We start from the raw sequence: 25,000 nt of genomic DNA on the forward strand, positions 1-25,000 counted from the left end.
TGTATGCTGTAACCTCCACTGAAATGCCAAAGAAAAGGAACGGATTCCTATGTAATGGTATATTGAGTGATTTTCAGATGCCCTTTCATGTGACGGATGTTTTTTTAAGTATTTCTATCCCTATTGTTTCTGGAGTAGCGAAAAGTCCATAACAGAAGCTTCAGTGTATTTTCTGGCATGCGATATTCCTTTTAGGGTGAATCGTAAGAACATGTCGAAGACTCGTTTCTGATCGTTATCCCCACGTGTTTGACACTAGATGGCTGTTCGTCTCATACCTTTTCATTAGTTTTCGTACTTGTCTCCTCTTTAGTTTCCTAACTGTAATGGAATATTTATAACTCCAACACCTCGTAACTAGAACCTTCTTGCTACCTTGAACTGAAAGTAGTTTTCCTTACTCATAATGGTAATTTTATTCCCGATAGCTCGCTTCGAGCTATCGGAATTTTACGGTTTATAGAAGCACAAGAACATCCGCTGCTCCTAGCACAAACACGCTAATCCGCCATTGACAAAGCCAGACTCATTTGTTACACATTATGCGGTCTCAAAACGCCATAATGTAGAAAGAAAGTTGCTATGTAGGAAACACCCTAATCAGATTTTAGACAAACGTAGTAATTGCCCATAGCAACTACTGCTTGTACTGTTTTAACGCATAGAAAACGCTGAAAAAAACCTTAATCATAGCCCAGAACGAAGCTCGTTACCAAATCTCTTTTTCGGAACTGGGAATGAAGAGCCCACAATAATGCTATTTGCTTCAATTTTTACTTCCCAGAGTTGAATTCATCAATAGTCATCTGAAAGAGAGTACTCGGGAGAATGAGACAAAAGTCGAGCAAATCTCCAAAAAGGTGAACAGTATAGAGGACCGCTTGTCACGTTTGGAAGAGTACACGCTACAAATATTAGACATGCTTGTGAACATCCAAGAGCCCCTTTCCTCCCCAGTTGGAGAGCGAGAAGATACTGGCGTTGAGACTGACACATGTGGCATTGAAGCAGAGGATCAGGAGAAGCCTATGGTAAAAGGTTCCCCCAAAAGGATGTACAGTCGTATGATGAGCGTTCCATCATATTTTCACAGACAGCAAGCTGGCTCCAGCTCAAGTCTTCGCTTTACGCCGATGTACTTCAGACACAAACTCCCTAACAGCAACCCGTACCCACCGTGGTACCGTCAGGTTTCCAAAAGCAATTGGCATCGCAGTAGTGTTCAGAAAGCTGTCAGGAAATTTAAAAGAAGCAGCACCTTACCTTCCCTTGAAGAGCCCTTCACGACCCGACACAACCGGTCAATGGATGACAACGGACTTCTTTCTCGAGCGCCTTCAAAGCAGTTGCCGTTGAGAAGATCAGACAGTGAAGGCACAGCTCAATCACAAGGTTTGTTCCGTGCACTCAAGTACTGTCGTAAATTTAGGCTTCTCAATAAACCTCGTTTCAACCAGTTAAACGCATTCACTCATAAAACGTCCTTTAAAGCAAGGATCATTAAGGATGGTAAAAATGCCGGAAGACAGCTGATACGACACCCTTATCACTTTCTATCTTTCTTTCTTTATCCAACGATTCCCCAAATTTTTTACTCATACTTTTTTAAGTTTGAGGTTGACTTATGCTGCAAGACTTTTGCTTTTTAATCTAAGGCGCATACGGATCGTTCACATGCACGCTTTTTAAATTTTTTTCCGATCTTTGGTAGATAATCAGCTTGTTCCTGGCTATCATGGTCGTTTTAGGTTAGAATGGAACGTCCTCTTTAATAATTAGGAATAAAACTTTTATTTGCCGCTAAAAAAAAAGTTCCAAATTCCCTTTCAGAAGTGGAACAAATTGACCCTTAATTGGTCTTTTAGGAAGGAAAGCGTTATCCTTTTTCGGCCGCGAGGAACAATTGTTTCTGCTGATAGGTTCCCATTTAGAATAGTTCTTTCTTTAAAAAAGAAGCTATTTTCAAGTTGCAATAATTCTTATTTGTAATAAAAAAAATCATACCATGATCGTATTCTGACTAAAAAGTATTTTGGGAATATCGTGCATTTCCGCAAAAGCCGGCCTATATACAGCTTATTAAAAAGTGTCTGAACTTGCAGTTGGACATGGCAGTTAGCGAACAGGTAAGACTTTCTACCCGCGGCGGATTGCATGGATTTGGGGAGATGTAAGATATCTCAATATTTAATACATTTCTTTTAAGTCTGATATTAGTCAGTATGAGGATAGATTTATCTTGAATAGTTGGAGTTTTTAGAAAAACAAGAAAGGAATTTGAAAATATGATGTCTTATATTTCTGCAACACACACAGTTTTTTAGTCTAGATCATTTTTGTTCTGTTCCCTGCTATGAAAGAACTTCCTTTAAAGAGATGCTTTTAAGATCACTCCTCACATTCAATTCCTTCCTTTCTTTCTTTCCTTCTTGCGTTCTTTCTTTCTATCGGTAAGTAGGTTTGTCTGTCTTTCTTCTTTTGTCATCCTTCTTCATTTTCTTTTTTACTTCCACTTTTTCTTAGTTAGTTCCTTCTCCTTACTACATTTTCCTGTTGTTGTTTTTTCAGCAAAACCCGCGGCTCAAAGTAAGTCTCCAGGACGCAAACGGTCAAACACCCTTCCTTGTAGTGCTTCTGTTAGAGATGCATTTGCGACCGCCAGGGAACTGGGGCTGCACGTGCGAGCGAGGCAGTCGCCTTATCCATTGAGCGACCAACAACGGTACCCTGTTCCAGACTTCCTTGTGGCCTGGCAGGTGACACACTCTTTTTCTACTCAGTTATATAATGTCAGCAATGATGCTTCATGGCATCAAAAGCAATGTCTTCTTGCATAATGCAGTATCTAACAAGAGAGAAATCCAAGTTTCTTTTATATTTCATTTATAAATTTAACAAAATTAAGTTTTTCTTGAAACTAGGCATTGAAATCAGTGTTTGGTTTCTGGTTCTCACAGTTTCTCCTTAGAGAATGATTAAAATATACTGATGTTTTCTTTTCCTCATCCGCGTTTTATTAAACAGTGTTGGACCTTTTCATTTGTTACACCGTCGCTTTTTTAGTGTTGTTGTTTGCATTTCAAAGCTCTGAAGCTCGAGACTCTGGCAAACGTATCCCAGATGCGCGTGCGTTTACATACCACAAATAAGGAAGAAGAATGCACACTGGACACGAGTCAACACTCTTTTAAAGCTCTTACAAAATGTGCGATAGAAAATTGAAAACATAACGTAGGTTGGAGAACAAGAAAAGTGATATGGGTGAAGTGCAGCAAAGTATCTGAATCTTTTGCCATGTGTCACGTCAGCACGTCATTTCATTTACTTAGATGCCGTTCCCAGGCTATGCTCCTCCTGTGTATACAGCACCAGATGTGATTGTTAGCCATGACTGTGCAGACGTTGATCTCTTGGAGTGAGTAGAAACCATTCTGTTTACTAGTATAGTGAAACACCGTTAACACGACCACAAGCGAGTGATAAAACTTTGGCCAGAATGGTCGGTTTAACTGGGTATTGAGCTGTTCGTACAATATTAAGTGAGGTTAATAATGCCTATGTGAGATGCCTTCTGAAAAGTGATGTGTTTCTGCTGACGTCGTTTAAGTTACGTCACGGCTTTGCTCTTTTAGACCTGCTTATGAACATGTTCAACTGAGTTTCAATGACGTGGGCAATGGCGTGGACCGAAGAAGCTACCAAGGAATCTATGATGTTGTTGATGGCATTCCACGGTATGTGAGACATACACGGTTAAAACCGTAGCTGTTTGGTTTCCATAATCGTTCGGTCTTTTATAAACTTGTTATCTTGAGTTCTTGAGGCACGGTCGGTTAGCAACTGAACTAACGCAGTGCAAAAGTTGTGAAACTCGAGAGATTTCCGGTACAATCGTCTTATCAGGCGTTAATATCATAAGCTTAATATATTTTTAATCTAACTATTATCATTATTTTTATTTTTATTATTATTATTATTATTATTATTATAATTAAACTTTATTGAAATATTCCGAGCAAAATCGATATTTACAAGTTAAAAGTATAAAAGAGAACTATTAAAAAACCAATTAAAAACCAATTATTAAAAACCAATGCATCATCACTAAAAATATATTTGGAAGTTAAAATACGGTCCTTGATGACGAAAAAAAACAACTCTTATTAAAAATATAAGCGGATTATTATCGGTCAGCTAAAATTGCGAAAATTAAGAAAACAAAAGATAAAAAAATGTTATTATTATTATTATTATTATTATTATTATTATTATTATTATTATTATTATTATTATTATAATTAAACTTTATTGAAATATTCCGAGCAAAACCGATATTTACAAGTTAAAAGTATAAAAGAGAACTATTAAAAAACCAATTAAAAACCAATGATTAAAAACCAATGCATCATCACTAAAAATATATTTGGAAGTTAAAATACGGTCCTTGATGACGAAAAAAAACAACTCTTATTAAAAATATAAGCGGATTATTATCGGTCAGCTAAAATTGCGAAAATTAAGAAAACAAAAGATAAAAAAATGTTATTATTATTATTATTATTATTATTATTATTATTATTATTATTATTATTATTATTACCAGATTGATTATTTTTTTGGCAGAAACCCAATGGGCCGAACAGGAATTGCCGGCAGGGGATTGCTGCACCGCTGGGGACCAAATCATACCGCTGACCCTATCATTACGAGGTATTTTTTCCACAGCTATGACCAGCACTAACAAACCGAGTGGGGAAGAGGCCAAAAAGGTTATGTAATTCGGAAAGTGATTCTAACTTAACTTTTAGGTTTTTAATCATACTGTGATTTCTGTTTAGGAGTTTCAAATGCTCTGTCAAGACGTTTAAATCGTCCGCGTCTCTACACGTCTCTTGACTAGAAACCGGGGGCAAGATTCACGATGTCCTTCTAAGTTAAGATACATCTCACCGTCAATCCACATCACGCGCGACCAGTATTTTTTGAAATTTGAAAATTTGTATGTCAGTTTTGAACATCGCCAACGAGATTTCAGAGGTCCCGTAGAAATGCCCCTAGTTTATTGACGGTATAAAGCTATGAATTTTTCTTTACATTACAGCATTAAGTATTTCAAGATAACAATTGTTACCCAAGTACTTTGAATCTTTTTTTCAGTTAATGTGTCTTTTTCGAAAAGATTTCCAGAGCAATGTTCAACTTTCCATTCAAATGCCGGACATTACAAAAGAGAAATTGAAATATTCATTTCATTCTCGGAAATACTGGTCACGCGTGACGTAGACTGACTGTAACAATAGGCTGTCGTTAGTCCAGCAATGTGCTTTTGTTACAAAATAATGTGCTCAGGCAACATCTTAACTTTGGAGGGCTTCGTGAATCTGGCCTCTGTTTGATTTTGGTGGAGTCGTTATTCTAGGAGGCAGCTTTTTTCTTCCTTTTTTGTTTTTTAGATAATACGTTATGCCAAACAGACCCTTTAAGAAAAGTCTTTTCAAAGTTGCCTCGCCTCCGGGCAGGTCTTTTTTACAGGTCACATTCCACAGGTCGCAAGTACAGGTCACTGTTGTACTGGTATATAACCCAAGAAGGTTAGGGTGTCCCAGGCCTGAATTAGCTTTTTAGTATGGAGTTTAGGGCCAGGCGACCCTGTTTAGCTTGTTTATATACAATTATCACAGTGATCTGTGACCTGTAAAAGATATCTGCCGCTCGCCTGCTGTTATACCCAAGAAAACTGCTTTTTAACACTTGCTACAGAATCGATGGCAGAGATTCAAGTTAGCCTTTCGATTTTTCGTTTCCTCATATGCCAGTGATTACTGGAACTAGTATTTCAGTTAATGATAAGCGTATTATCTCTTTTAGATGGAAGAGAACCCCAGAAGGAAAGTTGATGGAACGCTTAGGCAAAAATGTCCTTGAGTTTGTGGCCATTCAAAGGCAGGACACCTTGGAGTGGGCGTTACCGGGGGTTTGTGATTACCTTGTTCATCCTCTTTCATTTCCTTTTATGACTCTCTTCTGAATTTTTAATAATTGTAATTTGAATAAATGCTGTGACGATGAACTCGGTTTGCGGGGTGTGTTTCAGTGAATTGAAACAGAAGACCGTCGGTTACACCTCAGTTCTTGTTTTCTTTCGCATACTAGCTATTGCGCAAACCACACTTCAAGGTGAAACGAAATTCGCTCTGTTAATCTTGGTTTCCATATGATCGCAGACGATCGCAGATTTCAAACAGTTCGTTAGCGTATGGAAACAAGCTTCTGCGACCCAGGGATCGTGATCGCTATGGAAGCGATCCAGGGATCGTGATCGTTATGGAAACAAAATTTCGTCTGCGATCCAGGGATCGTGATCGCAGACGAAAGGCAGGCAGGAGATATCCTATCTCCTGCGATAGTGTGTCGGCGAGCATATGGAAACTAATGTTCTGCAATTGTGCGATCAAAACATATCCTTTTGTTTCATATTTAGCCGGTTCCGCTGTCTATAAAGTATGCGGGCAGCTTAGTGATCGCTGGGGCTCCTTTTCTATCATACGGAAACACAGCTCTCACGGTCATTTGCGATAGAGCAGGTGAACAATTTCTGCGATCCTGTGATCATTTGCGATAGAGCAGGTGAACAATTTCTGCGATCCTGCGATCATTTGCGATCATATGGAAACCAGGTTTTAGAAGTGGAGATTGGTCTTTTAATGCGTCAACATGAATTTTTCCACCGAAACAAGATTTTATTATTTCAATTTTTTTTATGTTTAATTGATTTGCAATGTTTGTTGTATAGCTCTCCTGGGGCTTGGGTGGAAAATTTTCGGAGAGTAGAGAGCATAAAAAAAAGCGAGGGCCGTGTACAGATCATCATGTGGTTCAGTATCCAAAAGATTTAGGAAACAATTTCAAATCAAGAAAACCGTACGGCATAGATTACTACTTTGGTCGATGGAGAACGAATTTAGCTGACTGGAGACAGTGTCAGTGCGTCCATCCATCCGTCCCAGGCAATCTGGGATCTCTAAAATATTAGGCCATATGATAAATTTATGTCTCGCAATGAGAGGTTTAAAATGAAATCCTTAACTATAAATAGTCTATGTCTTAATTGAGCCTACAATAATTTAAAATACTACAACCACATCTACTTTCAATCAGTGACCACAATCTGATTTATCCCATGAGAAAAGCAGGCATCCCTAGAGGTCAGCCATGGTCAGTTTCTCAGACCATCCCGACCATGATGCCTATTCCAACGTATGGGCCCTAACAAAAGTAGGCACCGTCTACTCTGAACAGTTAACGTCAGAAGGCAATTGTTATGGTCTATAGTTTTTTCTTGATTACATTACGCTACCATTTTTCTCTTAAATGATTTGATTTTACAGGGAATGACTGAAGTGGATGACACCATTTCTAAAACCATTCGTAAGGAATTCTGCCAAGAAGCTTTGTGTTCGCAAAATGCCACTCAAGAAGAACGAGAACTAATGTTTGAACGTCTTGAGCTACTTTTTTCTAACGGCATCGTGGTAAGTGGAAACAGATATCATCTGAACATGTACAGCACCTTCATAACACGTGTCGCTTCAGATGTCTGGTATGACTCGGATGTTTAACCACTTTAGGGTTAGGATTCATATAGTCATCTGTCAAGTTATATCATACGTATCGTAGCTTAATAATGCCCAGCATAGTCAGCATAGTTTGATGCTCACGGAATCAATTACCTGGTTCCACTTGATAGAGATAAATAATAAGCTTCACAGAATGTGACATGGCCTGTCAACATGGTTGATAGTATCTTCCATGGTCGATAGTATCTTCCATTGCCTGTCATCAGGCTCCAAAGCTTGAAACATGGCCAGTCACCAGACTCTATAGCATGTGACATGACCTGTCAAAGGCCCCATAGTATCTGATATAACCTGTAAACAACCTTCACAGCATGTGACATGGCCAGTCAACAACTTCCATAGCATGTGATATAGGCTGTCAACGGGCTCCATATCATGTCACAAGATCTGTTGTGACGACATAGCATGTGACATGGCTTGGCAACAGGCCCCATAGCATCTGATATGGCCTGTCACAACAGCCTCCATAGCATGTGACATGGCCTTTCAACAGCCTTAATAGCATGTACCATGGTATGTCAGGCTCCATAATTTGTGACATGGCATGTCAAAAGGCCTTATAGCCTCCGATAAGCCTCTCTGGCTTATGAAATGGCTTGTCAACAGGTCCCTTAGCATGTGACGTTGCCTGTGACAGGAACCATGGAAGGGAATAGGGCGCACGAATAGTGAGTCCAACTGAAATCCATTTTCGGTCATCTTTGTTTTTGTACGCTTTTAAAATTAAATAAAGCATCAATAAAGTCTCCAGACGTTACAATGATCAAGTAACAAACAAAAGAAACAGGGTTGCCGAAGCGGTTGCGGTACAACCAAAGTACATCAGCGAATATAAAATGAAACGCGGGCTCAACGATGCCGATTTCAGTGTCAACCAGGAACTTCGAACACCAGCGCTCAAATGCATGGCTACTGATTTTTGTAATATCGGTTGTTGACCATAAGTATACAGAAACCGCATTAAAAGTTGTGTCACCTTCCATCCACGACAACCACGGCCATATGCGAAACACTGCCGTTTCATTAAGTACGGAACTTTCTGGACTTACAGCATTAAAATAGATAACAATTAAAAAGAGAGAAATTTGAATCGAGAGAAGTTGTTTAATGCCTAACTGTATTGCTTAAAATGCAGTTCTTAAAAATGGCAAAAGTGTTGACGATAAATTCACGTGAGAAGACGTTCACGCATAGAACAATTTCGCGCACCACGTACCAAATTTGAAAGCTTGCAGAAAAAAGGAGAGGCACTGATCCTTTGCACATGCGCAGATGTTGTTTAGGCCTGCCGCACGTGCTGTGTACTGTTAGGATCATCTTCCGTGTGGTTATGACGAAAAAATTGTAAATGTGAGACTCTGGAAACTCGGAATCGATCCCAAAAGCTTCTGCACACCGTCCGGTTGCTTGTGACAAGCTTATTGCGGTGTACTTGTTTGCATTAACAAACACCGCCTTCACCATCTTTCTCTTTATCCTATATATTTCCAAACTAGTCATAAATGTAAGCGTTCTTTCTCGTCACATGAATTCCCCATATTCTGCAGCTGATTGAACTCTGTTTTCCTTTTTTATCAGCTTCACAAGGGATACGTTGATGACTTTCGCAACACTGACAACGCGTGGATCGAAACTGTGGCCGTGAATTTTCATGATGATACGGGAGAACTTCTTAACGATATTCAGTTAAAGGTTGATATGTCATCGTATTAGTACTAGAACATCCACTTTCTTGTTCTGTTTTCTGTTATTGTTTTGTGTTCAGTAGGAACGTTTTGCCGTTTTATACATAAACACTAACCAAAAGCAGGCTTTAGGTCAAATGCAGGTCAAAACGAAACCAAAATAACAAAAGAACTTGGTAGCAAATGTCACTCTTAGGCATCCCCTTCGTATTCTGTAACTCCTCTTTTAAAACTTAAAATATCACCCCACCCCTTGAATTGTCAGTGATTTTATAAAGGACAAAAGAGGTAAAAACTGGATAAAACATTTCTATTAGTAACGTGAAAGTTAGCTAAATTGAAAATATCAGTGAACTTACACGTCAAATCATCGACGATGTACTGTCTACTGGTTACAACAATCTAAAGACCTGTTTGTACTTCATGTTCACTGCCACTTCGTGGAAACTTTTAATAGAAATACATTCACAGATAAAAGAAGTAAAGCGTAAACATGTTTTGAACCGAAGCAAAGTCCCTAAAACTAATAATGGTTTTAAAAATTACTATATCTTATATTCCATCTAAAGAAAATACCACAGTCCCGTATATATTTGGTAAATAAAACAAGAAAAAAAAATGAAAGCTACTGACATTCAAGAATTTAACTGCTCTTGGTTTTGCTTTCTCAGTGTTTGCATGGAGAAATTTGTTAACGTGCCTGCTTTGTTGTTTTCTATAGAACTGGAAACTAACATATTTTTAAGTAGATTATAGTCTTTAACCTGAGATCAGGCGTTCTTGTTTGGCAGGAATAATTTGCTGTGGAATAACAGGAGAGCGTGAGCGAAGCTTTATCGTTAACATTTTGTGTTATCTTTTCCATATAAGGCTGGTAACGAAGCTTGCGGTATGCAATGGCAGGAGGTCAGAGGACAGCTCAAGTTATACGCCAATCACGTGTTCATGTTGGAGCGAGTTTCAGAGATGCACGCTGCCTTCTATTAACTAACAGAGAGATTATTGGCACAAGACAAAAGTTGCTGTAATTAAACTTTTAAGTGCGATCACGTGAAAAGTCTTAGCGATTACATCAAATGGTGTGTTATATGGTGTTAATCCCAATGATGAAACAAAGGAAACAGTATTCGGTCCTCATCAAATGTATATTCTTTGTTTGGGTCCACATTTCGCCGAACGATCCGATTTTGTTTTTTTTCATTGTTTTCTTTGTCTCCTAATTCTCATCAATCTCCAGCTGGTTATTGTGTAGATCTGCACCTGTCTGTTTTTTTGTGCTCGATTTACATGTGTTTGTATGCAGTTATTCAGTTCACCGCCTTGTTTATTATACTTAGACTTTATTAGTTCATTTTCTTGTTATTCTGATTCCTTTGAGCAGAATAAAATATGCTTTTAAAAAAACATACCAGGAATCGTTATCCTCGAAAAAAAAGAGTATTCTGTCAGTTTTCCTAAATTTGCATATCTTTCCTTCCAACTTGTGACGCAGCAAATGAGCATTTGTCTTCATATTAATGAGAACGTCTACGTTTTTTGTAGCGACTGTTGTTTCCCTTCCATCGTTCAGTTGCTAACGATTCAAAAAAATTCAAAAACGCCTTAATGGGACAGCTAAATTTTTAACGGAATCGAGATTACCAAGCAAGCATGTTGAAAGAATACATCTACCGTAGAACATAAAGTAAGTACATCCATACATTGCTTTACTTAATAGCTATTCTCAGGCTGGGGAATTCCTGTTATCGTTACTTGGTAAAGTCAGTTCTTCGACAGTTGATAATCTGATCACGAGAAAAAGGCTCCAAGCGTTCAAGTCCTTTTAATCTGATACCGGGTTAAAGAGTGTTAGCATGGTACACATGCGAGGGAATATTTTAAACCTCATACATATATGTATTACAGTTATTTGAACAAGGGGACATTCAGCTGACTTGATGTTGCTGGTTTAATAAATGACACGCGATCAATTCGTAACAAGTTCATTGATCTCGTTCATCGGCTGGACTTGGGTATTTCTTTTTCTCAACCGATTTAGAAGCATATAAAACATATCAAGCTTACTTAAGACTGTTCTATGTGATCGGTTGTTTTTTTCATTAATTTGAACAGCGGCATTTTAGCAGGTGTAACAACAGAATTAGAGAAACAGGTTGCATTAGTCTGGAATTCAACCATCGGGTTTAACTTAGTTTCTTGTAGTCTTGAATTATGTATTTCCAATATATGCGTTTATGACCAAATAAATTCCCCTTAAATTTTGAAATTTGTTAGCTTTTTTTAGTATACAGAATATCATTTCTGTAGAGTTGTTGTTGTTTTTTTTTTCTAGTCAAGCTTTATAAATTATGTCTCCAGTATTCTTCTAATATTACGTTTCATGTCCCCTCACAGAGGTGTAATGTGCTTCGATGAACATGAATATCTCTGAGGAGAGTATAGTCTTGATACAGATGTGTTCACTTCTGTTCAACATCGTCATCGTTGTGTTGAACATCTGCTATCTTTTGTTTGCTTGTACGCCAAACGAAGTTCATCCAGAGGACAGTGATACGGACTATTATTGAATTCACTTACTTGGTAAAAACGATTGTAAAATCTAAATCATATTATATAACAAAATAAATAAACGTAGGCAACGTTTTTATTTCTGAAACAAAAGTTTGTGGGTCAGGCGTTTGCTTGACAGGTTAAATAAGACAGTTCATCGACATACAGTTGGATCAGTGTTGTTACAGAAGTATTCCCCAGTTGTTTCATTAACGAATTTAAAGCATATTCTATCGTGTAACTTGCATGAGAACAGGAAATGAATAGAGTGACCCAGAGTCTCAAATTCACAGGAGCCTCACAGGAGCGTGTGTCTATCGTTTCAATGCGTAGGTTTAAAAGGCTCCCTCTTCGAAATTTATTTATAGCAATTCTGTGACAATGATTGTTTATCATATCCAGGAAATCGGCTTTTTGGGATCTTTTTTGAATGTTACACATGGAAGTTCAGTTTTCTGTTTGTGCTGGTTATTTATTAAACTCCGCTTTGCTAATGTTCCATTGTTTTCATTTGGAGTGACAGAGTTGTAGTTGTTGCATAAGTGGTTGATTTTTTTGTATTGGAAAACATCGCCTTGCAATGTTATTTTATGGCACGCTTTGGAGATTAATCCAAAATTTAATATGAGATATCTATGGCTTATTTTATGGTAACCCACCATGTTCAACAACAACAACACCATTGTCACATACATAGATGGTATTGCACACAAAAAAAGTACATAAGTAAAAAATAAATAAAAGTACAGTAGAAATTACATTGGGAAAGAGTACATAGCAGTGATAAAATAAAGTAATTTATAGCACTGAATTACAATCACGTTCTTTGTTTCCTCTTCTGAAAAGCCTCAAAAATGAAATAACCTAGATTTTTACAGACATAAGGGTCAATGTTATTAAAGAAAAATAATATTTTATTTTGTTCACAAAGAGCATCAAACTCGGGATATCTCAAAATTATATCATTGAAAAACTTTGTCCTTATTTGCTATTTTCAGGGATTTTTGGAACACGAATACCAGTTTCAATTTTTAAGTCATGGATACCACCTCATAGTTTTGCAACATATTGCCTGTGATTTACGTTTTTAACTAGTTCTAGCTGTAAGGAGCTGCTTTGATCAGTCTTAAAGATAGAATAAAATTGTAATTTCCTATTAGATCGAATCGCGTTGTGCTGATTAATTCTTCAAAGAAGTCATGATGGCTTGTTTTATTTTAGGTAAATAATTTTTAATTTTTTGTGCATTATAGTTCATAGCTGTATCGTTAAATTGGTCTTGGTTTTGATTCAGACAACCACACTGTTGTAGGAATTCCCTTAAAGAAAATATAAAGGAGGGTTTCTTATGCTCTGCTAACTGGGCTGAGAGTCGCAGACATTGTTTGGCAATACTGTTATTTGGAAGATTTTCAAGGTGGGTCCAAAATTTAAGCATTCGCATGTAGACGTGTAATTTCAGGGGTAGCCTTCCAACTTCATTTCGGGAAACGACCTTATGAGCCCTCCGGTTTTAGCCCATGTAGTATTTGTAAAATTGAGTATGTAGCTTTTCAATGGGATCTTTTTCCCATTTGCTAAGGTCAATTTTGTCATATGCTCTTCAGAATTCTGAGCTGTATAGCGAGAAAAAGGGAATCAAAAAGTTTGTTGCACATGGATATCGGTAGTCTATTAAAGTCAAGAAATTTCTTACATGCAAAGATAGATCTTGTTTTTGTTAGTCTAAGCTTCGAAGTTGAGAAATTACCATTTGAGTAAAAGGTTGTACCTAAGTAAGTGTATTTTGCAGCATTGGAGAGTTCATTCCTATTGAGAAGCAAACGATATTTTTCTCGAGTCGATTTACGATTTTGTTTTTGGAAAATTACTGTTTTGGTCTTCTTTAGATTATCAGTTCATATCAGTGGTTGCCACATTTGGAAACATGATTGCTTGCTCACTCCTAGAAATTGCTTGCAAAAATATCGAGTTTTATCTTTCTCCTGGGAGTTCAAATTATCTTTATCCCCAATCTTTTGAGCTGTGCAGAGTTGTTGTTGTTGTTGTTGTTTCATAGATTTATTTACGCAATAAGAGACGTTTGTAGCTCATAAAATAAATGACTCACGCGTCCACCAAGTAAATAAATAAACGAGCAAAACGTCTGAAGTTGCCCTTCAGTAGCATCTTAAATTACGGGTAAATAGGTCAAGTGAGACCTGTATTTTGTTTTATTCCGAGCTTTCGTTCATTTCTGTCTACAGAACTCGTATGTCTTCTGTCCTCATCAGAACTCATCATTTATTGTTTACTACTAAGGCCATTATTTATACAGATCTGTTGTTCATTAGCATCACCTACTTATTTTTTGTGCCACCCACACCACCATTTTATAATCCTGTACTGTAGGGGGGGACGGGGGGGGGGGGGTTCTGAACACCGCAATACCGCAAAAAAACAAAAAATGACAAATACCGCAATACGTCCAATACCTTGTCAAAAAAAGTCGATAGAATACCGAAACCGCTACCCTTTTCGTTAAATTTTGCGCAGATATCCCCTTAGACTTTGTTTTTCGAATGTTAAGGCAAGTTAAATTCGTTTTAGCAAAATGAGTAACGACAGTACTTAAGTAACGTCCAGTACCTTGTTGGCTAATAGTGAACAAAACTCAACTAACGTTTATTGTTTCACTTATCTGATTGTGATAGAAGGGACTGCAATTTTTCGCTTCCAAACTCAATGCTAAATGTTCCTCAGGAATTTACATTCTGGAGAGCCAAATGTCTTTGTTACTGGCCTCAATTACGTTAATACGTGCTGGCGGATGTTTTTACTGTAAACAGTCTTGAGAAACGCCTTCTCTATTAGTGGCCCTACTCCCGCAACGTCTACCGTCTTTCCTCTCTTTTCACAGTCACGTACAGGGTATTTTGTGAAGGCCCAGAGGTCTAGTGATAGACCTTATATAAAAATGTCTATGTGGTTCCAGCTGCAACCTTCAACTGTTATGTGATTTTGCACTTTACAAGGATATTGTCGAAAATGCAAACTTTTCTATAGCTACAAGCAATTGTAGGAGACGCACTGCGAGGATCTTTCTTCTATTTGATCTTTAATCCGCAGTTCAAAATGTATATGTTTCATATATTTACATTTATTTATTCATCCTTTACGGGTATATTACGAACTCACAATATGACAAGCTCCCAGTTGGCTTGATAGCTCAGTTCGTAGAGCGCTGCACCGGCATCGCAGAGGTCATGGGTTCGAATCCCGTTCAAGCCTGAATTTTTTTCAGGCTTTCTTTTCGCAACTGCTTAAGTTGCGTAGTTACTGCGAGGATCTTTCTTCTATTTGAACTTTCATCCGCAGTTCAAAATAAATGTTTCATATATTTACATTTAATAATCACAGGGTTCTAACTTTTCCTCAAAAACAAAAAAGTTAGAGTGAATTCGCTTCAAAATATTTGCGATTATTTTTTTGGCTCTTAAACCCATAAAAGAAAAATTATTATTAATTGAAAGTCCCTTAGAAGGGAGGCTCTGCTTGCAGAATGCCTTGACAGACGCAAGTGCTTTCCCGTTGATGAACTGAACACGTTTCAGCAGATCAAAACATGAGCACAATATTGATTGCTGATGGTGAAATTTAATCACAGAAATCCATTACCCACTTCAATTAGGACGTTAGGGAACTGGTCACAACAAGTTCGTTCGAACACAGGCAGCCCAAGCCCGCGTCACTGGAGAGCGTGTAATAATTAATTACTAGTGGGCACTTTGAAATCACTGTCTTATGAAGGGAATGACAGTGATTTCAAAAAATGTCCGAAACGGTAAAATAAGCTACAAAACACACAAGAATACAAGTTTTCAGCTTAGCTTTCAAATTTCATTCCCCTCGTAAAATAATGTTTTCGGGAGTTTTGAAAAACGCTTCCCTGACCTACCAGATGCCAAATGACACACTTCATTTGACCCCAAGCATTCTTGGACATGTAAGTTTCCAGTTTCACCATGCCCGGTATTTGCAATGCGCCCTTTTACAGAAATGCAATGAAGCTTGAAGAAAGAAGCTTGAAGTTTAGTCTCACGTCGGCCTCAGGAGGAATGTTCCAGAAAGAAATGGAGGTCAACGGTCAACTGTTATCGGTATCTTGCCTCGGTAATGCTCAACTGAACCAAGTCCCGAACAACGTATCTCGGGGACGTCACATACACTGCGATCACGAAACGCCTGACAAGGCTTTGAGAGTTTTACAGGTTTTAGTTTTCTTTTTAAGAATTTTTTTCACAGTGTTTACACTTGTTGGGTCGCCAAGGAACAAAAAATAATTCTGTTCTTTAAATTGATTATTTTTAGTTTCACACTCGACTTATAAAAGAGGAAATACTGTTTAATCTATATGTAACCATCCACACTGATACAACGGTACAGATTCATCGTGATACTAGACTGGTATGGCATTAACATCCTTTTGTAAAAAGTAAAGAAATGGAAAGTTGATTGCCCAACAGTTTTTTGTTGTTGTTGTTGTTGTTGTTTTGCAATGCCCCATTCATGGAAATAAGAAATGACAGCCGTGAAATTGCAAAAGCCACGACGCAATAAACAATTTTGTTTTAAACAGTTACTCCGTCTTTTGAAACTTCAAACGGTTCTGGTACATCTATGACTCCACTCTGCGTTATCTCTACTTTCTGTAGTGGTTTGCTTTCGTTAGTCGTTTGAACACCTTCGATCTTTTTTACAACATCCTACGAGAAACAAACATATTTTTGTAAGCAGCACTAAGTTACCATCTAACTATCTTTCATCTGCTCCTCAGGGACGCCTCTCCCTTGGAGCCGCTCCACACCCATTCCCACCACTCACCCCCCGCTCTCTTCCCACCAAGAAAAGGGTAGCAAACACTAACAAGCACATACTCACCATTCCATCTAAGACTTTGCCAAAGCACGTGTGTTCTCCGTCTAACCAGGAGGTTTTGACTGTTGTTATATAAAACTGTGATCCGTTTGTATTTTTGCCTGCGTTCGCCATACATAGCCAGCCAGGCCCATAATGCTTCAGATCAAAGTTTTCATCATTAAAGTACTGACCATAGATACTGTAACCTGAAGAAATGACATCTTTACATTTTTTATAACATAAACGAGTCTCGTGGTGAGTGGGTTGAACCCATATTAAAACTAAATGCTCTCCGGTCCGGATGCTGATATTTCTTTTATAGGTCTGTTAACTATTATTAAAACCTGGTAAGTCCAAAAGTATCATGCACCTTTTCAATGTTATGCGTCAGGATAGAAGGGGGGGGGGGGAGCATCCACGGGAAATGTTCGAAAATAGATTTACTCTGTGAAATGCGTTGAGGAAAGCATTTCAACATGGCGATCAAAGGATAAAGAAAGCCTTTAGGTGATGCAAAAGGTAATTAAGTACCAAAGAACATCGCAAAATGACTTTTAAGTGAGAGAAATGTGGCCGAGAAATGTGCGGACAAATGTTTTGATAACGTATTGCAGTTTTGTCAATAAAGATTTTATCATTAATTTATTCAAACCAACTGATGGATGTATTAAACTGGTTCAGAATTAAAGATGCATGGTTATAGTTCGGCTACCATAGACCAATTGCTTTTAGACTTCAGTGGACAGTCTTAGACTAGATGACAGGGAACAAAGCCTCATTGAGCAGAGTAGGGAAGCTCTTCTACTCAGTTCTGCTTCGGATGAAGAAGACTCGATACAATCGGAAACAGAAGACGTTACTAAAGACTGGGGTATCATTCATGACCATCTACATCCTCAAGCACGAGGGATTGTGACGAAATTAAAAACTAAAACAATTGCGAGTTGATTGCGGGTACCCCTGGAGAGGGGGAATTAATCAAAACGTTGTACTCGAGGGAGGAGAAATTGACATTTGGCTATCAAAAAATGTCAAATTCCATAGGTTGCCACCCCCTTCCCCTCCCCCTACTCTGGGGCTTAACCTTGATAGATGCATTAGGTACGTGTATTTCGAATTTTCCTCAAAGGTTAGAAATGTCGAAGGATAGGATAGGGATACTGACTTTGAACCCACTTAATCTCAAATCGGAGATTCTTTGTGTGCATGCATGTTCAAGAAAAAAAAAAATAATCACAGAGTTTTCTGAGTGCTTGAATTTACATGTATAGTGGACTTCAACTTACGCTAGCCTCAGCGTTTTTCTTTAGAATTAGTGACAGGTACTTACCTCCTGTACCGTCTCCCTTGGTAAAGTCTCCTCCTGGAGAGTAATAGACAAACGCCATAAGCATGGGTTAACATGTTATAAATTTTTTCCCATCTAAAAATTGAGGACATAATTATTAACCTCTGATGCACCAGTCAGTGGGTTTTCCTGTTGGGGATGAGGTGGGGGAGGGCTGATCGGGCATAACCTCGGGGTTTGACAAAAAAAAACACTCTCCTCTAGGTGGGGAATTTGTTTGACAACTGATTGCTTCAACGAGAAGTCATGCCTCAAAGTCGGAAAGATTGTTATCACTTACGTATTTGGTGCATAAAAAGTTACATGTATCATGTATCTGTCGCACGTAGTCAGGACGCTGGTGGACATTTATGAGGTACGAGAAAAATTTTTAACCTAAACGTCTAAAGAAAGAGTACATTTTGAACAAGAGTAGCGGTCTGTAGAAAAATGCAAGGAAAGCGTGCCCTTCCCAAGGAACAATCCTTGGTTTTGATCTGTAAGCCTTAATTAGCTCGATTCATCCGGTCGTTCTTATTTAGGTATGGTTTGCTAGATCTCACCCCACTACATTGCTAAACATGAAAAGGATCTTTGGTTGCTAAAACTGATGATGTCATAACTGGCACACGGTATGCATGGAGTGAAGGTGGCCCCACTAAACATCACGCCCTGGGAGAAGTGGCTTCTGGCCCTTTCTTAAATCATAGAGATTCGAGTAGAACTTAACAAACCTTGAATCATAAAGTTTTTAATAACTCGGTGAAATGTACTGCCTTTGTAACCATAGCCATACTGAAAGAAAAGTTTAGAAAATGACGTTATTTCATATACAGAGATTTAAATTAACGTGTTTGAGTTTAAGGAGGGCTTCTCCCAATGGATATGTTAAGATTCTTTTATCTTAAGCTGGAAGCTGGTAGTAGTATGATCTAGGAACATTAAGTGTGGCAATTTTCAGACTGCTGTAAGTGTTTAAATACGTGATGGCGTCCTATTTCTTAATTAACGTAAGTCTCATTTCACTTTAACTGTGTACAAGTGAAGAGAGAAGGGGTCGCTTGCCATGTGCTATTAGAATTTACGACGGTTGGGACGGTGCATTACAAATGACAGCGTAACAGTACTATTTGCGGCAGGTGTATCATTACAAAATATAGCGAGCGTAATTAGAATTCACGACAGTGCTCTCTGCCTTGGTAAAGCTTTTGAACAACCCTTCCCCCAAACAACTCAACGGGGACCGTAACTTTGACAACTCCAAGGTTTAAATATGTTTTTAGGAGAGTTACGTTTCAGTCAAAACGATATTTATACCTGAAACCCAATCAACGATATTTGTCGACATCACATTAAAGACCACGTTTCCGAAAAAAGTAATTCGAGAAACGTAATGTACATCGAGGAAGGCTTGTTACAAAAAAAGTGGTGCCCTATGAGAGATAGGATATGGTTGGGCCTTATTGAGAGAAGTGCAACAAAAGAATATCTAGTCAAAATAAGATCGGCGGGCATGTCTGTGTTGTTGGGCAACTTTAAGTACATAGATACATTCTGAATGTAATTCAGATTTCACTTAACTTTTTACACTTCATTTTTTAGCCTAGATCAGTTCGGTTGGAAGGACCGCGACTTAGTGAAATCGAGAACGAGGGGGTCTTGATTATCTAGGGATGGGAGATTCTTCGAATCAAATCAGGAAATCCTGAGCTCCTAATCACATACAATTAATATTCATGCGACTGACTACACATGAAGCTACCAAAAAACACCAACTGAGCGCTCCGATGTCTGAGAATACCTTCACAATTAACCAGCGAGAGGTACAGAATAGCGCTTCAATAAGGCTTACAAGTGTTAAAAAAAAGAAACGCGAAGCAATACATTCCATAGTACAAAGGCTGCTGAACGAGAGCTGTCACGCAACGAGGTTCGTTACTTGGTTACTACTCTCCATTGCCGTCTGGGAACCAGACTTATGCTCGTGTTACATCTTTCTCAAAGGCTGAAACTGTATACAATCGAAAGCGATATATGTTTTGCCGGCCTTCATCCGACCAACACTCCGGTGCGAGTTCTGAAAACGGGGTGAAACTCGGCAAACCGAGACATCCTGCGCCGGGTCGCACAAAGCGAATTTTTGTATCTTCTAATTTTTGGCGGTCAAATTTTTTGGCAGACATTTTTGAACTTCCAATTTTTAGTCTTGGTCGCACTACGGAAATTTGCAGTTCCAAAACGTCTTTGATTGACAGCAACATCAGTCAAAACCCGCTGGGGAAAATGACCCTTCTTCTCCTGTTACATCAGGAAAAACAAAACATTTTCGTGCAAGAGAATGAACACATTGGTTAACGTGACAATATCTCGGCAACCCAGGACTGCATCAATTTCGTCGTAAAACATGCTTTTCTTCTTCAACCCTCCAGTCTGCTTCCTGTTTCATCCCTTTGCTTCTTTGTAACGTTCTATTAAATACTTGATTTTCTTCATACATTTGATTTCATGCGAGCGTTTAAATCGTCGCAGATTTTAATCCACGCCGTTCGTGACTCTCTGCTCTCTAGCCACTCGTGGTTTTCGGCCCACAACTGAACAAGCAGTCGTTGCTCAGCTAGGGCCCAGGTGTCGTACTTTCCTTTTTGCCTTTCTTGCTCCGCTCTGCTCCGCTCTACTCGGTCAGGAGTGCTGCTAGCACTCGTTTCGCTACAGTGAATGGCAGCTTAATTGATACACAAACAAAATTGGCCGCTTGAATTTGGTCGCCTCCGAGGCAGCACTTCGGCGTCTTTGAAGATTGGCGAAATTTTGGCAATCCGCGAAAATTTGGAGAGTTTTGGAAACGTGAGGTCGCACTTATTTTGCAGTACGTGTTGACTGAGTATCACTTAAATAAACAAAATTGGCTCTAGTGCGACCCGGCAAAATACAACATTAAATGAGTTTCCAAGCGTTACAACAAGTGTTCACTAAATAATTATATAAATGACTTAAGCGGCCAAGGCCGCATTTTGGTTACTAATATATAATACTTGCATGTTTTGCTTACTACTCTATCGGTTAAACATCAGCAAGATTCTAACCGTTGGCAACGGCAAATTCTCGCAGTTTCGAGGCAAGAAAAATATGACAACCGAAAAAAAAAATAGAATAATTGAAACATCTTTATTTCTACCGGTCAAATGAACAGGAATTTTTTCTTTGCTGCGAACAACGCTACTCGAGATTTTTCTACTGACTATAAGTTAAGATTTCCAGTCGTAAATTAAAGGCCATAAGGAGTATTTTCTAATTAACAGAATAAAGAGTGAAATAAAATAACAAACCTCACTTCCTGCTAGAGATACAAAGTTAGTTACGGTTTTGGGAACCGTGTTTCCAAACAAACCCAACACAATCCTACCAGCCGGCTGCCCTCCGATCGCGATGTCGAAAAACACCTTGCGAGTTACGGTTGCATCAGGATCCGCTTTCACCAAAAGAGCGTGTAACAGGAAAACTAATAAAATTCTTAGAATCATGGCACAGATGAAAGGTTTTGACAATCTAACTACAGTCTATAAACAGGTCTTTTGTCTTGTGAAGCTAGCTTTGCCGGTGAGGCAAAAAAAGAAGTGGAAGGTATTAAAATTTAATGCCACGTGTGACAGGTCCAGTTGGTAATTTGAAAGGTTAGTTGATAACGAATAACAGACAGTTTGGTTGCAGGTAGTTTCACGTTGTTTCCAGCAGACAGCAGTACAAACAATATAAAGGGCATCATGTGTGCACCACTCTGAAAAGCAAACCTTTTGAAATCTGGGAAATTAACCATCGACGCCAGTTACTTTACATGACTTTATCGCAACGAAATTGTTGCTTTTCTTTGGTTTATCAAGTGACATTCTTGCGTCCTTTATACTAATTTATAAAGGTACAAGCCATTATACAAACCATTCTAGATTCAGATGCAAAGACCAAGCAAACCGTCTCCAAAATAGCCAGATAAACGCTAATCCACGGTTAAAAGCTGAGCGAGGTTTTCATCCCGCACGCTGAAAATGTCCTGAAAGATTAATTTTAAGCTAGGGGTAAAGGAAAGCCTAAGTCAAAACTGAGGGACAAAAAATCTTTATTGATTGGTAATGAAAGTGGAATTGAAGTTCACACAAATCCCAGTTTAGAATAATCGTACTTTGAACTGCTGGTCTCTGGTATAAAAAGTATTGCAAACCAGAATCAAAGTACTTATTCGAGTTCCAAGCAGAGAAAATCTTCAGGCTTCAGTTTCGTGGAAGGAATTGTCCTTCGCCCCACCCCATAGTTGACACCCTGACCAAAAGGAAATATTCACGTGATTGTACCACTGTCTCAGTCTTTACGTTCTCGCTAAATCAGCGTACGACAATTGCCTAAAGCTCCAGCGAGGCGTGTGAGTTCTCCATTTGCCCTAGAACGATTCTATTGGCAAACGGAAATGGATTAGAATTCCACAGCAATTGTACCGCAAGAAAAAGGAAGGTAATCTAAAAAATGAAAGAAGGACACAATCTGGTTTTTAAATTTACTTGGAAACACATAATGGTATTTTTAGAAAGCGATTGTAGATCTTATTTAGCCAATTCTAAGCGCAGTGTAGGGCCATTAAAAGCCTACCAATTGGTTGTGGGTAGCAAAACAAAAATTATTCTTCGCGCCACTCTCCACAGGGTCAAACCCTAAAACAGGATAGACCTCTGCAGAGACAGAAACAAAGACAGCATCCAACTAAACTGACGATTAGATTAATTTGATTGAGAAGGAAACTGTCGAGCGTTCTATCGTCACAGAGCTGGACGCATAGGAGCATCTAGAAGCAAGGCTGCATGTCACATCAAGACAACCCAACAATGCCTTCTTTCTTTACCTTATAAAATCAATCTGCTACCCAGAAGTTTTCAAGTTTTCCACTCAAGTTCATGGCTGTAAACATAAAGAAACTGCTTTTGGAACTTGCACAAACTTGACGTCCAAAAGACACTAAAATTTCCCGATTTTGAGGTGTGGTCTTCTGATGAACAAGAAGTATCCATTCTTACATGCTTCATGCGACTTTCTTTGGTTCGTGTGACTGCTGTAGGTCAGGAGATATTAAATGTCTATGTTGTATAGAGGGACGTGATTTTGAAAGCTATGTGGACAAGGAGTCATCTTGTTTAGAGAAACAATGATTCGTTTAGTTTAAAAAGAGATCACGATCTTGACCATCAAGTCCAGTAGCAGTTGTTTACCACCATGCGTCTGTATAATGTTTTTTTTCTTTTATAGTCTTCGCTCTTCACGGTAACACCAGTTCATTTGTTCATGAGCGAATTTCCCCCGACAAAGCTCATTGGGAGGCCCAGTTTCCAAAATAGACCGCCTCCTGGAGAACTTGCATTCTACCAGAAATACTTGGCATAACTTAGTCTGAAATGTCAGCCGCTCCCCCCCCCCCCCCCCCCTGTGGGTTAGGAGGAGGAGACAGCTGACAAGAGATATCACCCAAAACAAGAAACATGGCCCTGAAAACAGTGATACACAGTCAGTCCGGACACCGTTCCCTGATGACTGAAACCAGGTGTATGGCGGTCGAACGTCGTGGTCAATACTTACGCTACACAATCGTGAGACAAACGATAAATTTTGACCTTAGTATCCCCGAATATTGCTTGCGTCCTAGATGGATACGGAGACCTTGAAAACAGAGCTAAACTCAATCTATGAGAATAAAGCCCGCAGGGCTTCTATCTCTACATAGAGATGTCGCTGTCTGGAAAAAGGTGAAAACCCACAAAGCATTTTTTTTAATCTTGAGAAAAGAAATTATAAAAAAGGACTATCACCGAACTTCAAATAGAATGATTCAATTACAAGAAATGACAAGCAAGTACTTGAAGCGATTGAAAACCAACGAGCCGAGCTATACAAACCGCCCAGTAGCACACCCCCAAAACGTTTCGATGACTTTACTGAAAGTTTGAAAATCCCAAAACGGTACTGACAAAAAAAAACAATAGAAGGACCTCCTACTTACACGGAAATTCTAAACACTTTTCCTACCGATAAAACGCCAGGAGTATTTCTTCAACTTATTAGGTGAGGATCTTATTGCAAGTTTTAATGCTGCCTGTGATACCAGTGAGTTTACTATCTCATTACGTTTAAGTTATCACTTTAATTTCAAAATAAGACGGTTCGTTGGTAGCATTATCGAATTGGTGACCAATAACCCTATACTTAACGTTGGCTGTAAGATAGTAGCTACAACAATGGCAAAAAGAAGAGAACCACTATTGCCAAACTTGGTGCATACTGACCAAACTCTTGAACGGCTTTCTGTAATGAAAAGTTAGATGACTTCAATTTCGAGACAAGTATCAAACGCCGGATTGGTCCAGTTATGCCCATCAAATTCACAGCTATAATGATAACACCAAAAGCCTTGATATGCTGCGCCTTCTACTTGCAAAAGTTGCTTTAGAAATATCAGGGGAGGTTTAAAATAAATGGTGCTCGCGAATACGATTCTTTACCTCGAAACATCAGGCAAATAAAGGAGCTTAGCGAATTTAAGATTAAGCATAAACGCCATCTTAACCAGTAAGACCTACTACCATTCGTTTTTTTTAATTTGTCTTCAGTCGAGAATGCTACAAAAACAGTTGGGGGGTTTGGGAGTCTGGCTGGTTTAGAGTGAACACAAAGAAATCAAAAGCGATTTGGCTGGGAATTTGGCACATGACAATAAACACAATCGTTTACAACTAAAAAGGTTGTGTCAAAATTTTAAGAATCCATCTCTCTTATGACGAGAAAGGAAAAGGTGAATGTATCTTCAACCTTAAAGTAAGGTAAACAAACATGATATGAGGAGAACAAGAGACATTACGTTTTTCAGGAAA

The 25,000-nt window shown here is 38.6% G+C and overlaps 2 protein-coding genes across 3 annotated transcripts in view; one reads left to right on the forward strand and one right to left on the reverse strand.

Moving 5' to 3' along the window:
- Window positions 1–14,151, forward strand: part of LOC146477090 (transient receptor potential cation channel subfamily M member-like 2) — a 66,169-nt gene extending 52,018 nt beyond the window's left edge. The window contains exons 24-33 of one of the 2 annotated variants that reach the window (XR_014865511.1): window positions 785–1,392; window positions 2,569–2,756; window positions 3,330–3,415; window positions 3,633–3,734; window positions 4,624–4,710; window positions 5,869–5,974; window positions 7,389–7,532; window positions 9,216–9,329; window positions 10,193–11,006; window positions 11,717–14,151. Coding sequence is in view for 1 of the 2 variants with exons in the window: in XM_085114082.1 (XP_084970208.1) it covers window positions 785–1,392; window positions 2,569–2,756; window positions 3,330–3,415; window positions 3,633–3,734; window positions 4,624–4,710; window positions 5,869–5,974; window positions 7,389–7,532; window positions 9,216–9,329; window positions 10,193–10,309 (1,552 nt within the window). In the remaining variant the exon portion in view is untranslated. Of the gene's footprint in view, window positions 1–784; window positions 1,393–2,568; window positions 2,757–3,329; window positions 3,416–3,632; window positions 3,735–4,623; window positions 4,711–5,868; window positions 5,975–7,388; window positions 7,533–9,215; window positions 9,330–10,192; window positions 11,681–11,716 lie in introns of those variants that run through there. The other variant, XM_085114082.1, reaches the window with a different exon arrangement.
- A 1,578-nt stretch (window positions 14,152–15,729) lies between these two features.
- On the reverse strand, window positions 15,730–21,706 carry LOC146477092 (peptidyl-prolyl cis-trans isomerase B-like). Its single transcript, XM_085113907.1, has 5 exons — window positions 21,425–21,706; window positions 18,833–18,893; window positions 18,102–18,134; window positions 16,793–16,977; window positions 15,730–16,617 (listed from the first exon to the last, which is right to left on the reverse strand). The coding sequence occupies exons 1-5, from the start codon at window positions 21,617–21,619 to the stop codon at window positions 16,483–16,485; spliced, it is 609 nt and encodes a 202-aa protein (XP_084970033.1). The 5' UTR covers window positions 21,620–21,706; the 3' UTR covers window positions 15,730–16,482.
- Between the last annotated feature and the right edge of the window lie 3,294 nt (window positions 21,707–25,000).

This window comes from Pavona decussata, unplaced genomic scaffold, assembly GCF_977016875.1.
Source record: "Pavona decussata unplaced genomic scaffold, jaPavDecu1.1 SCAFFOLD_72, whole genome shotgun sequence".
Lineage (NCBI taxonomy): Eukaryota > Metazoa > Cnidaria > Anthozoa > Scleractinia > Agariciidae > Pavona > Pavona decussata.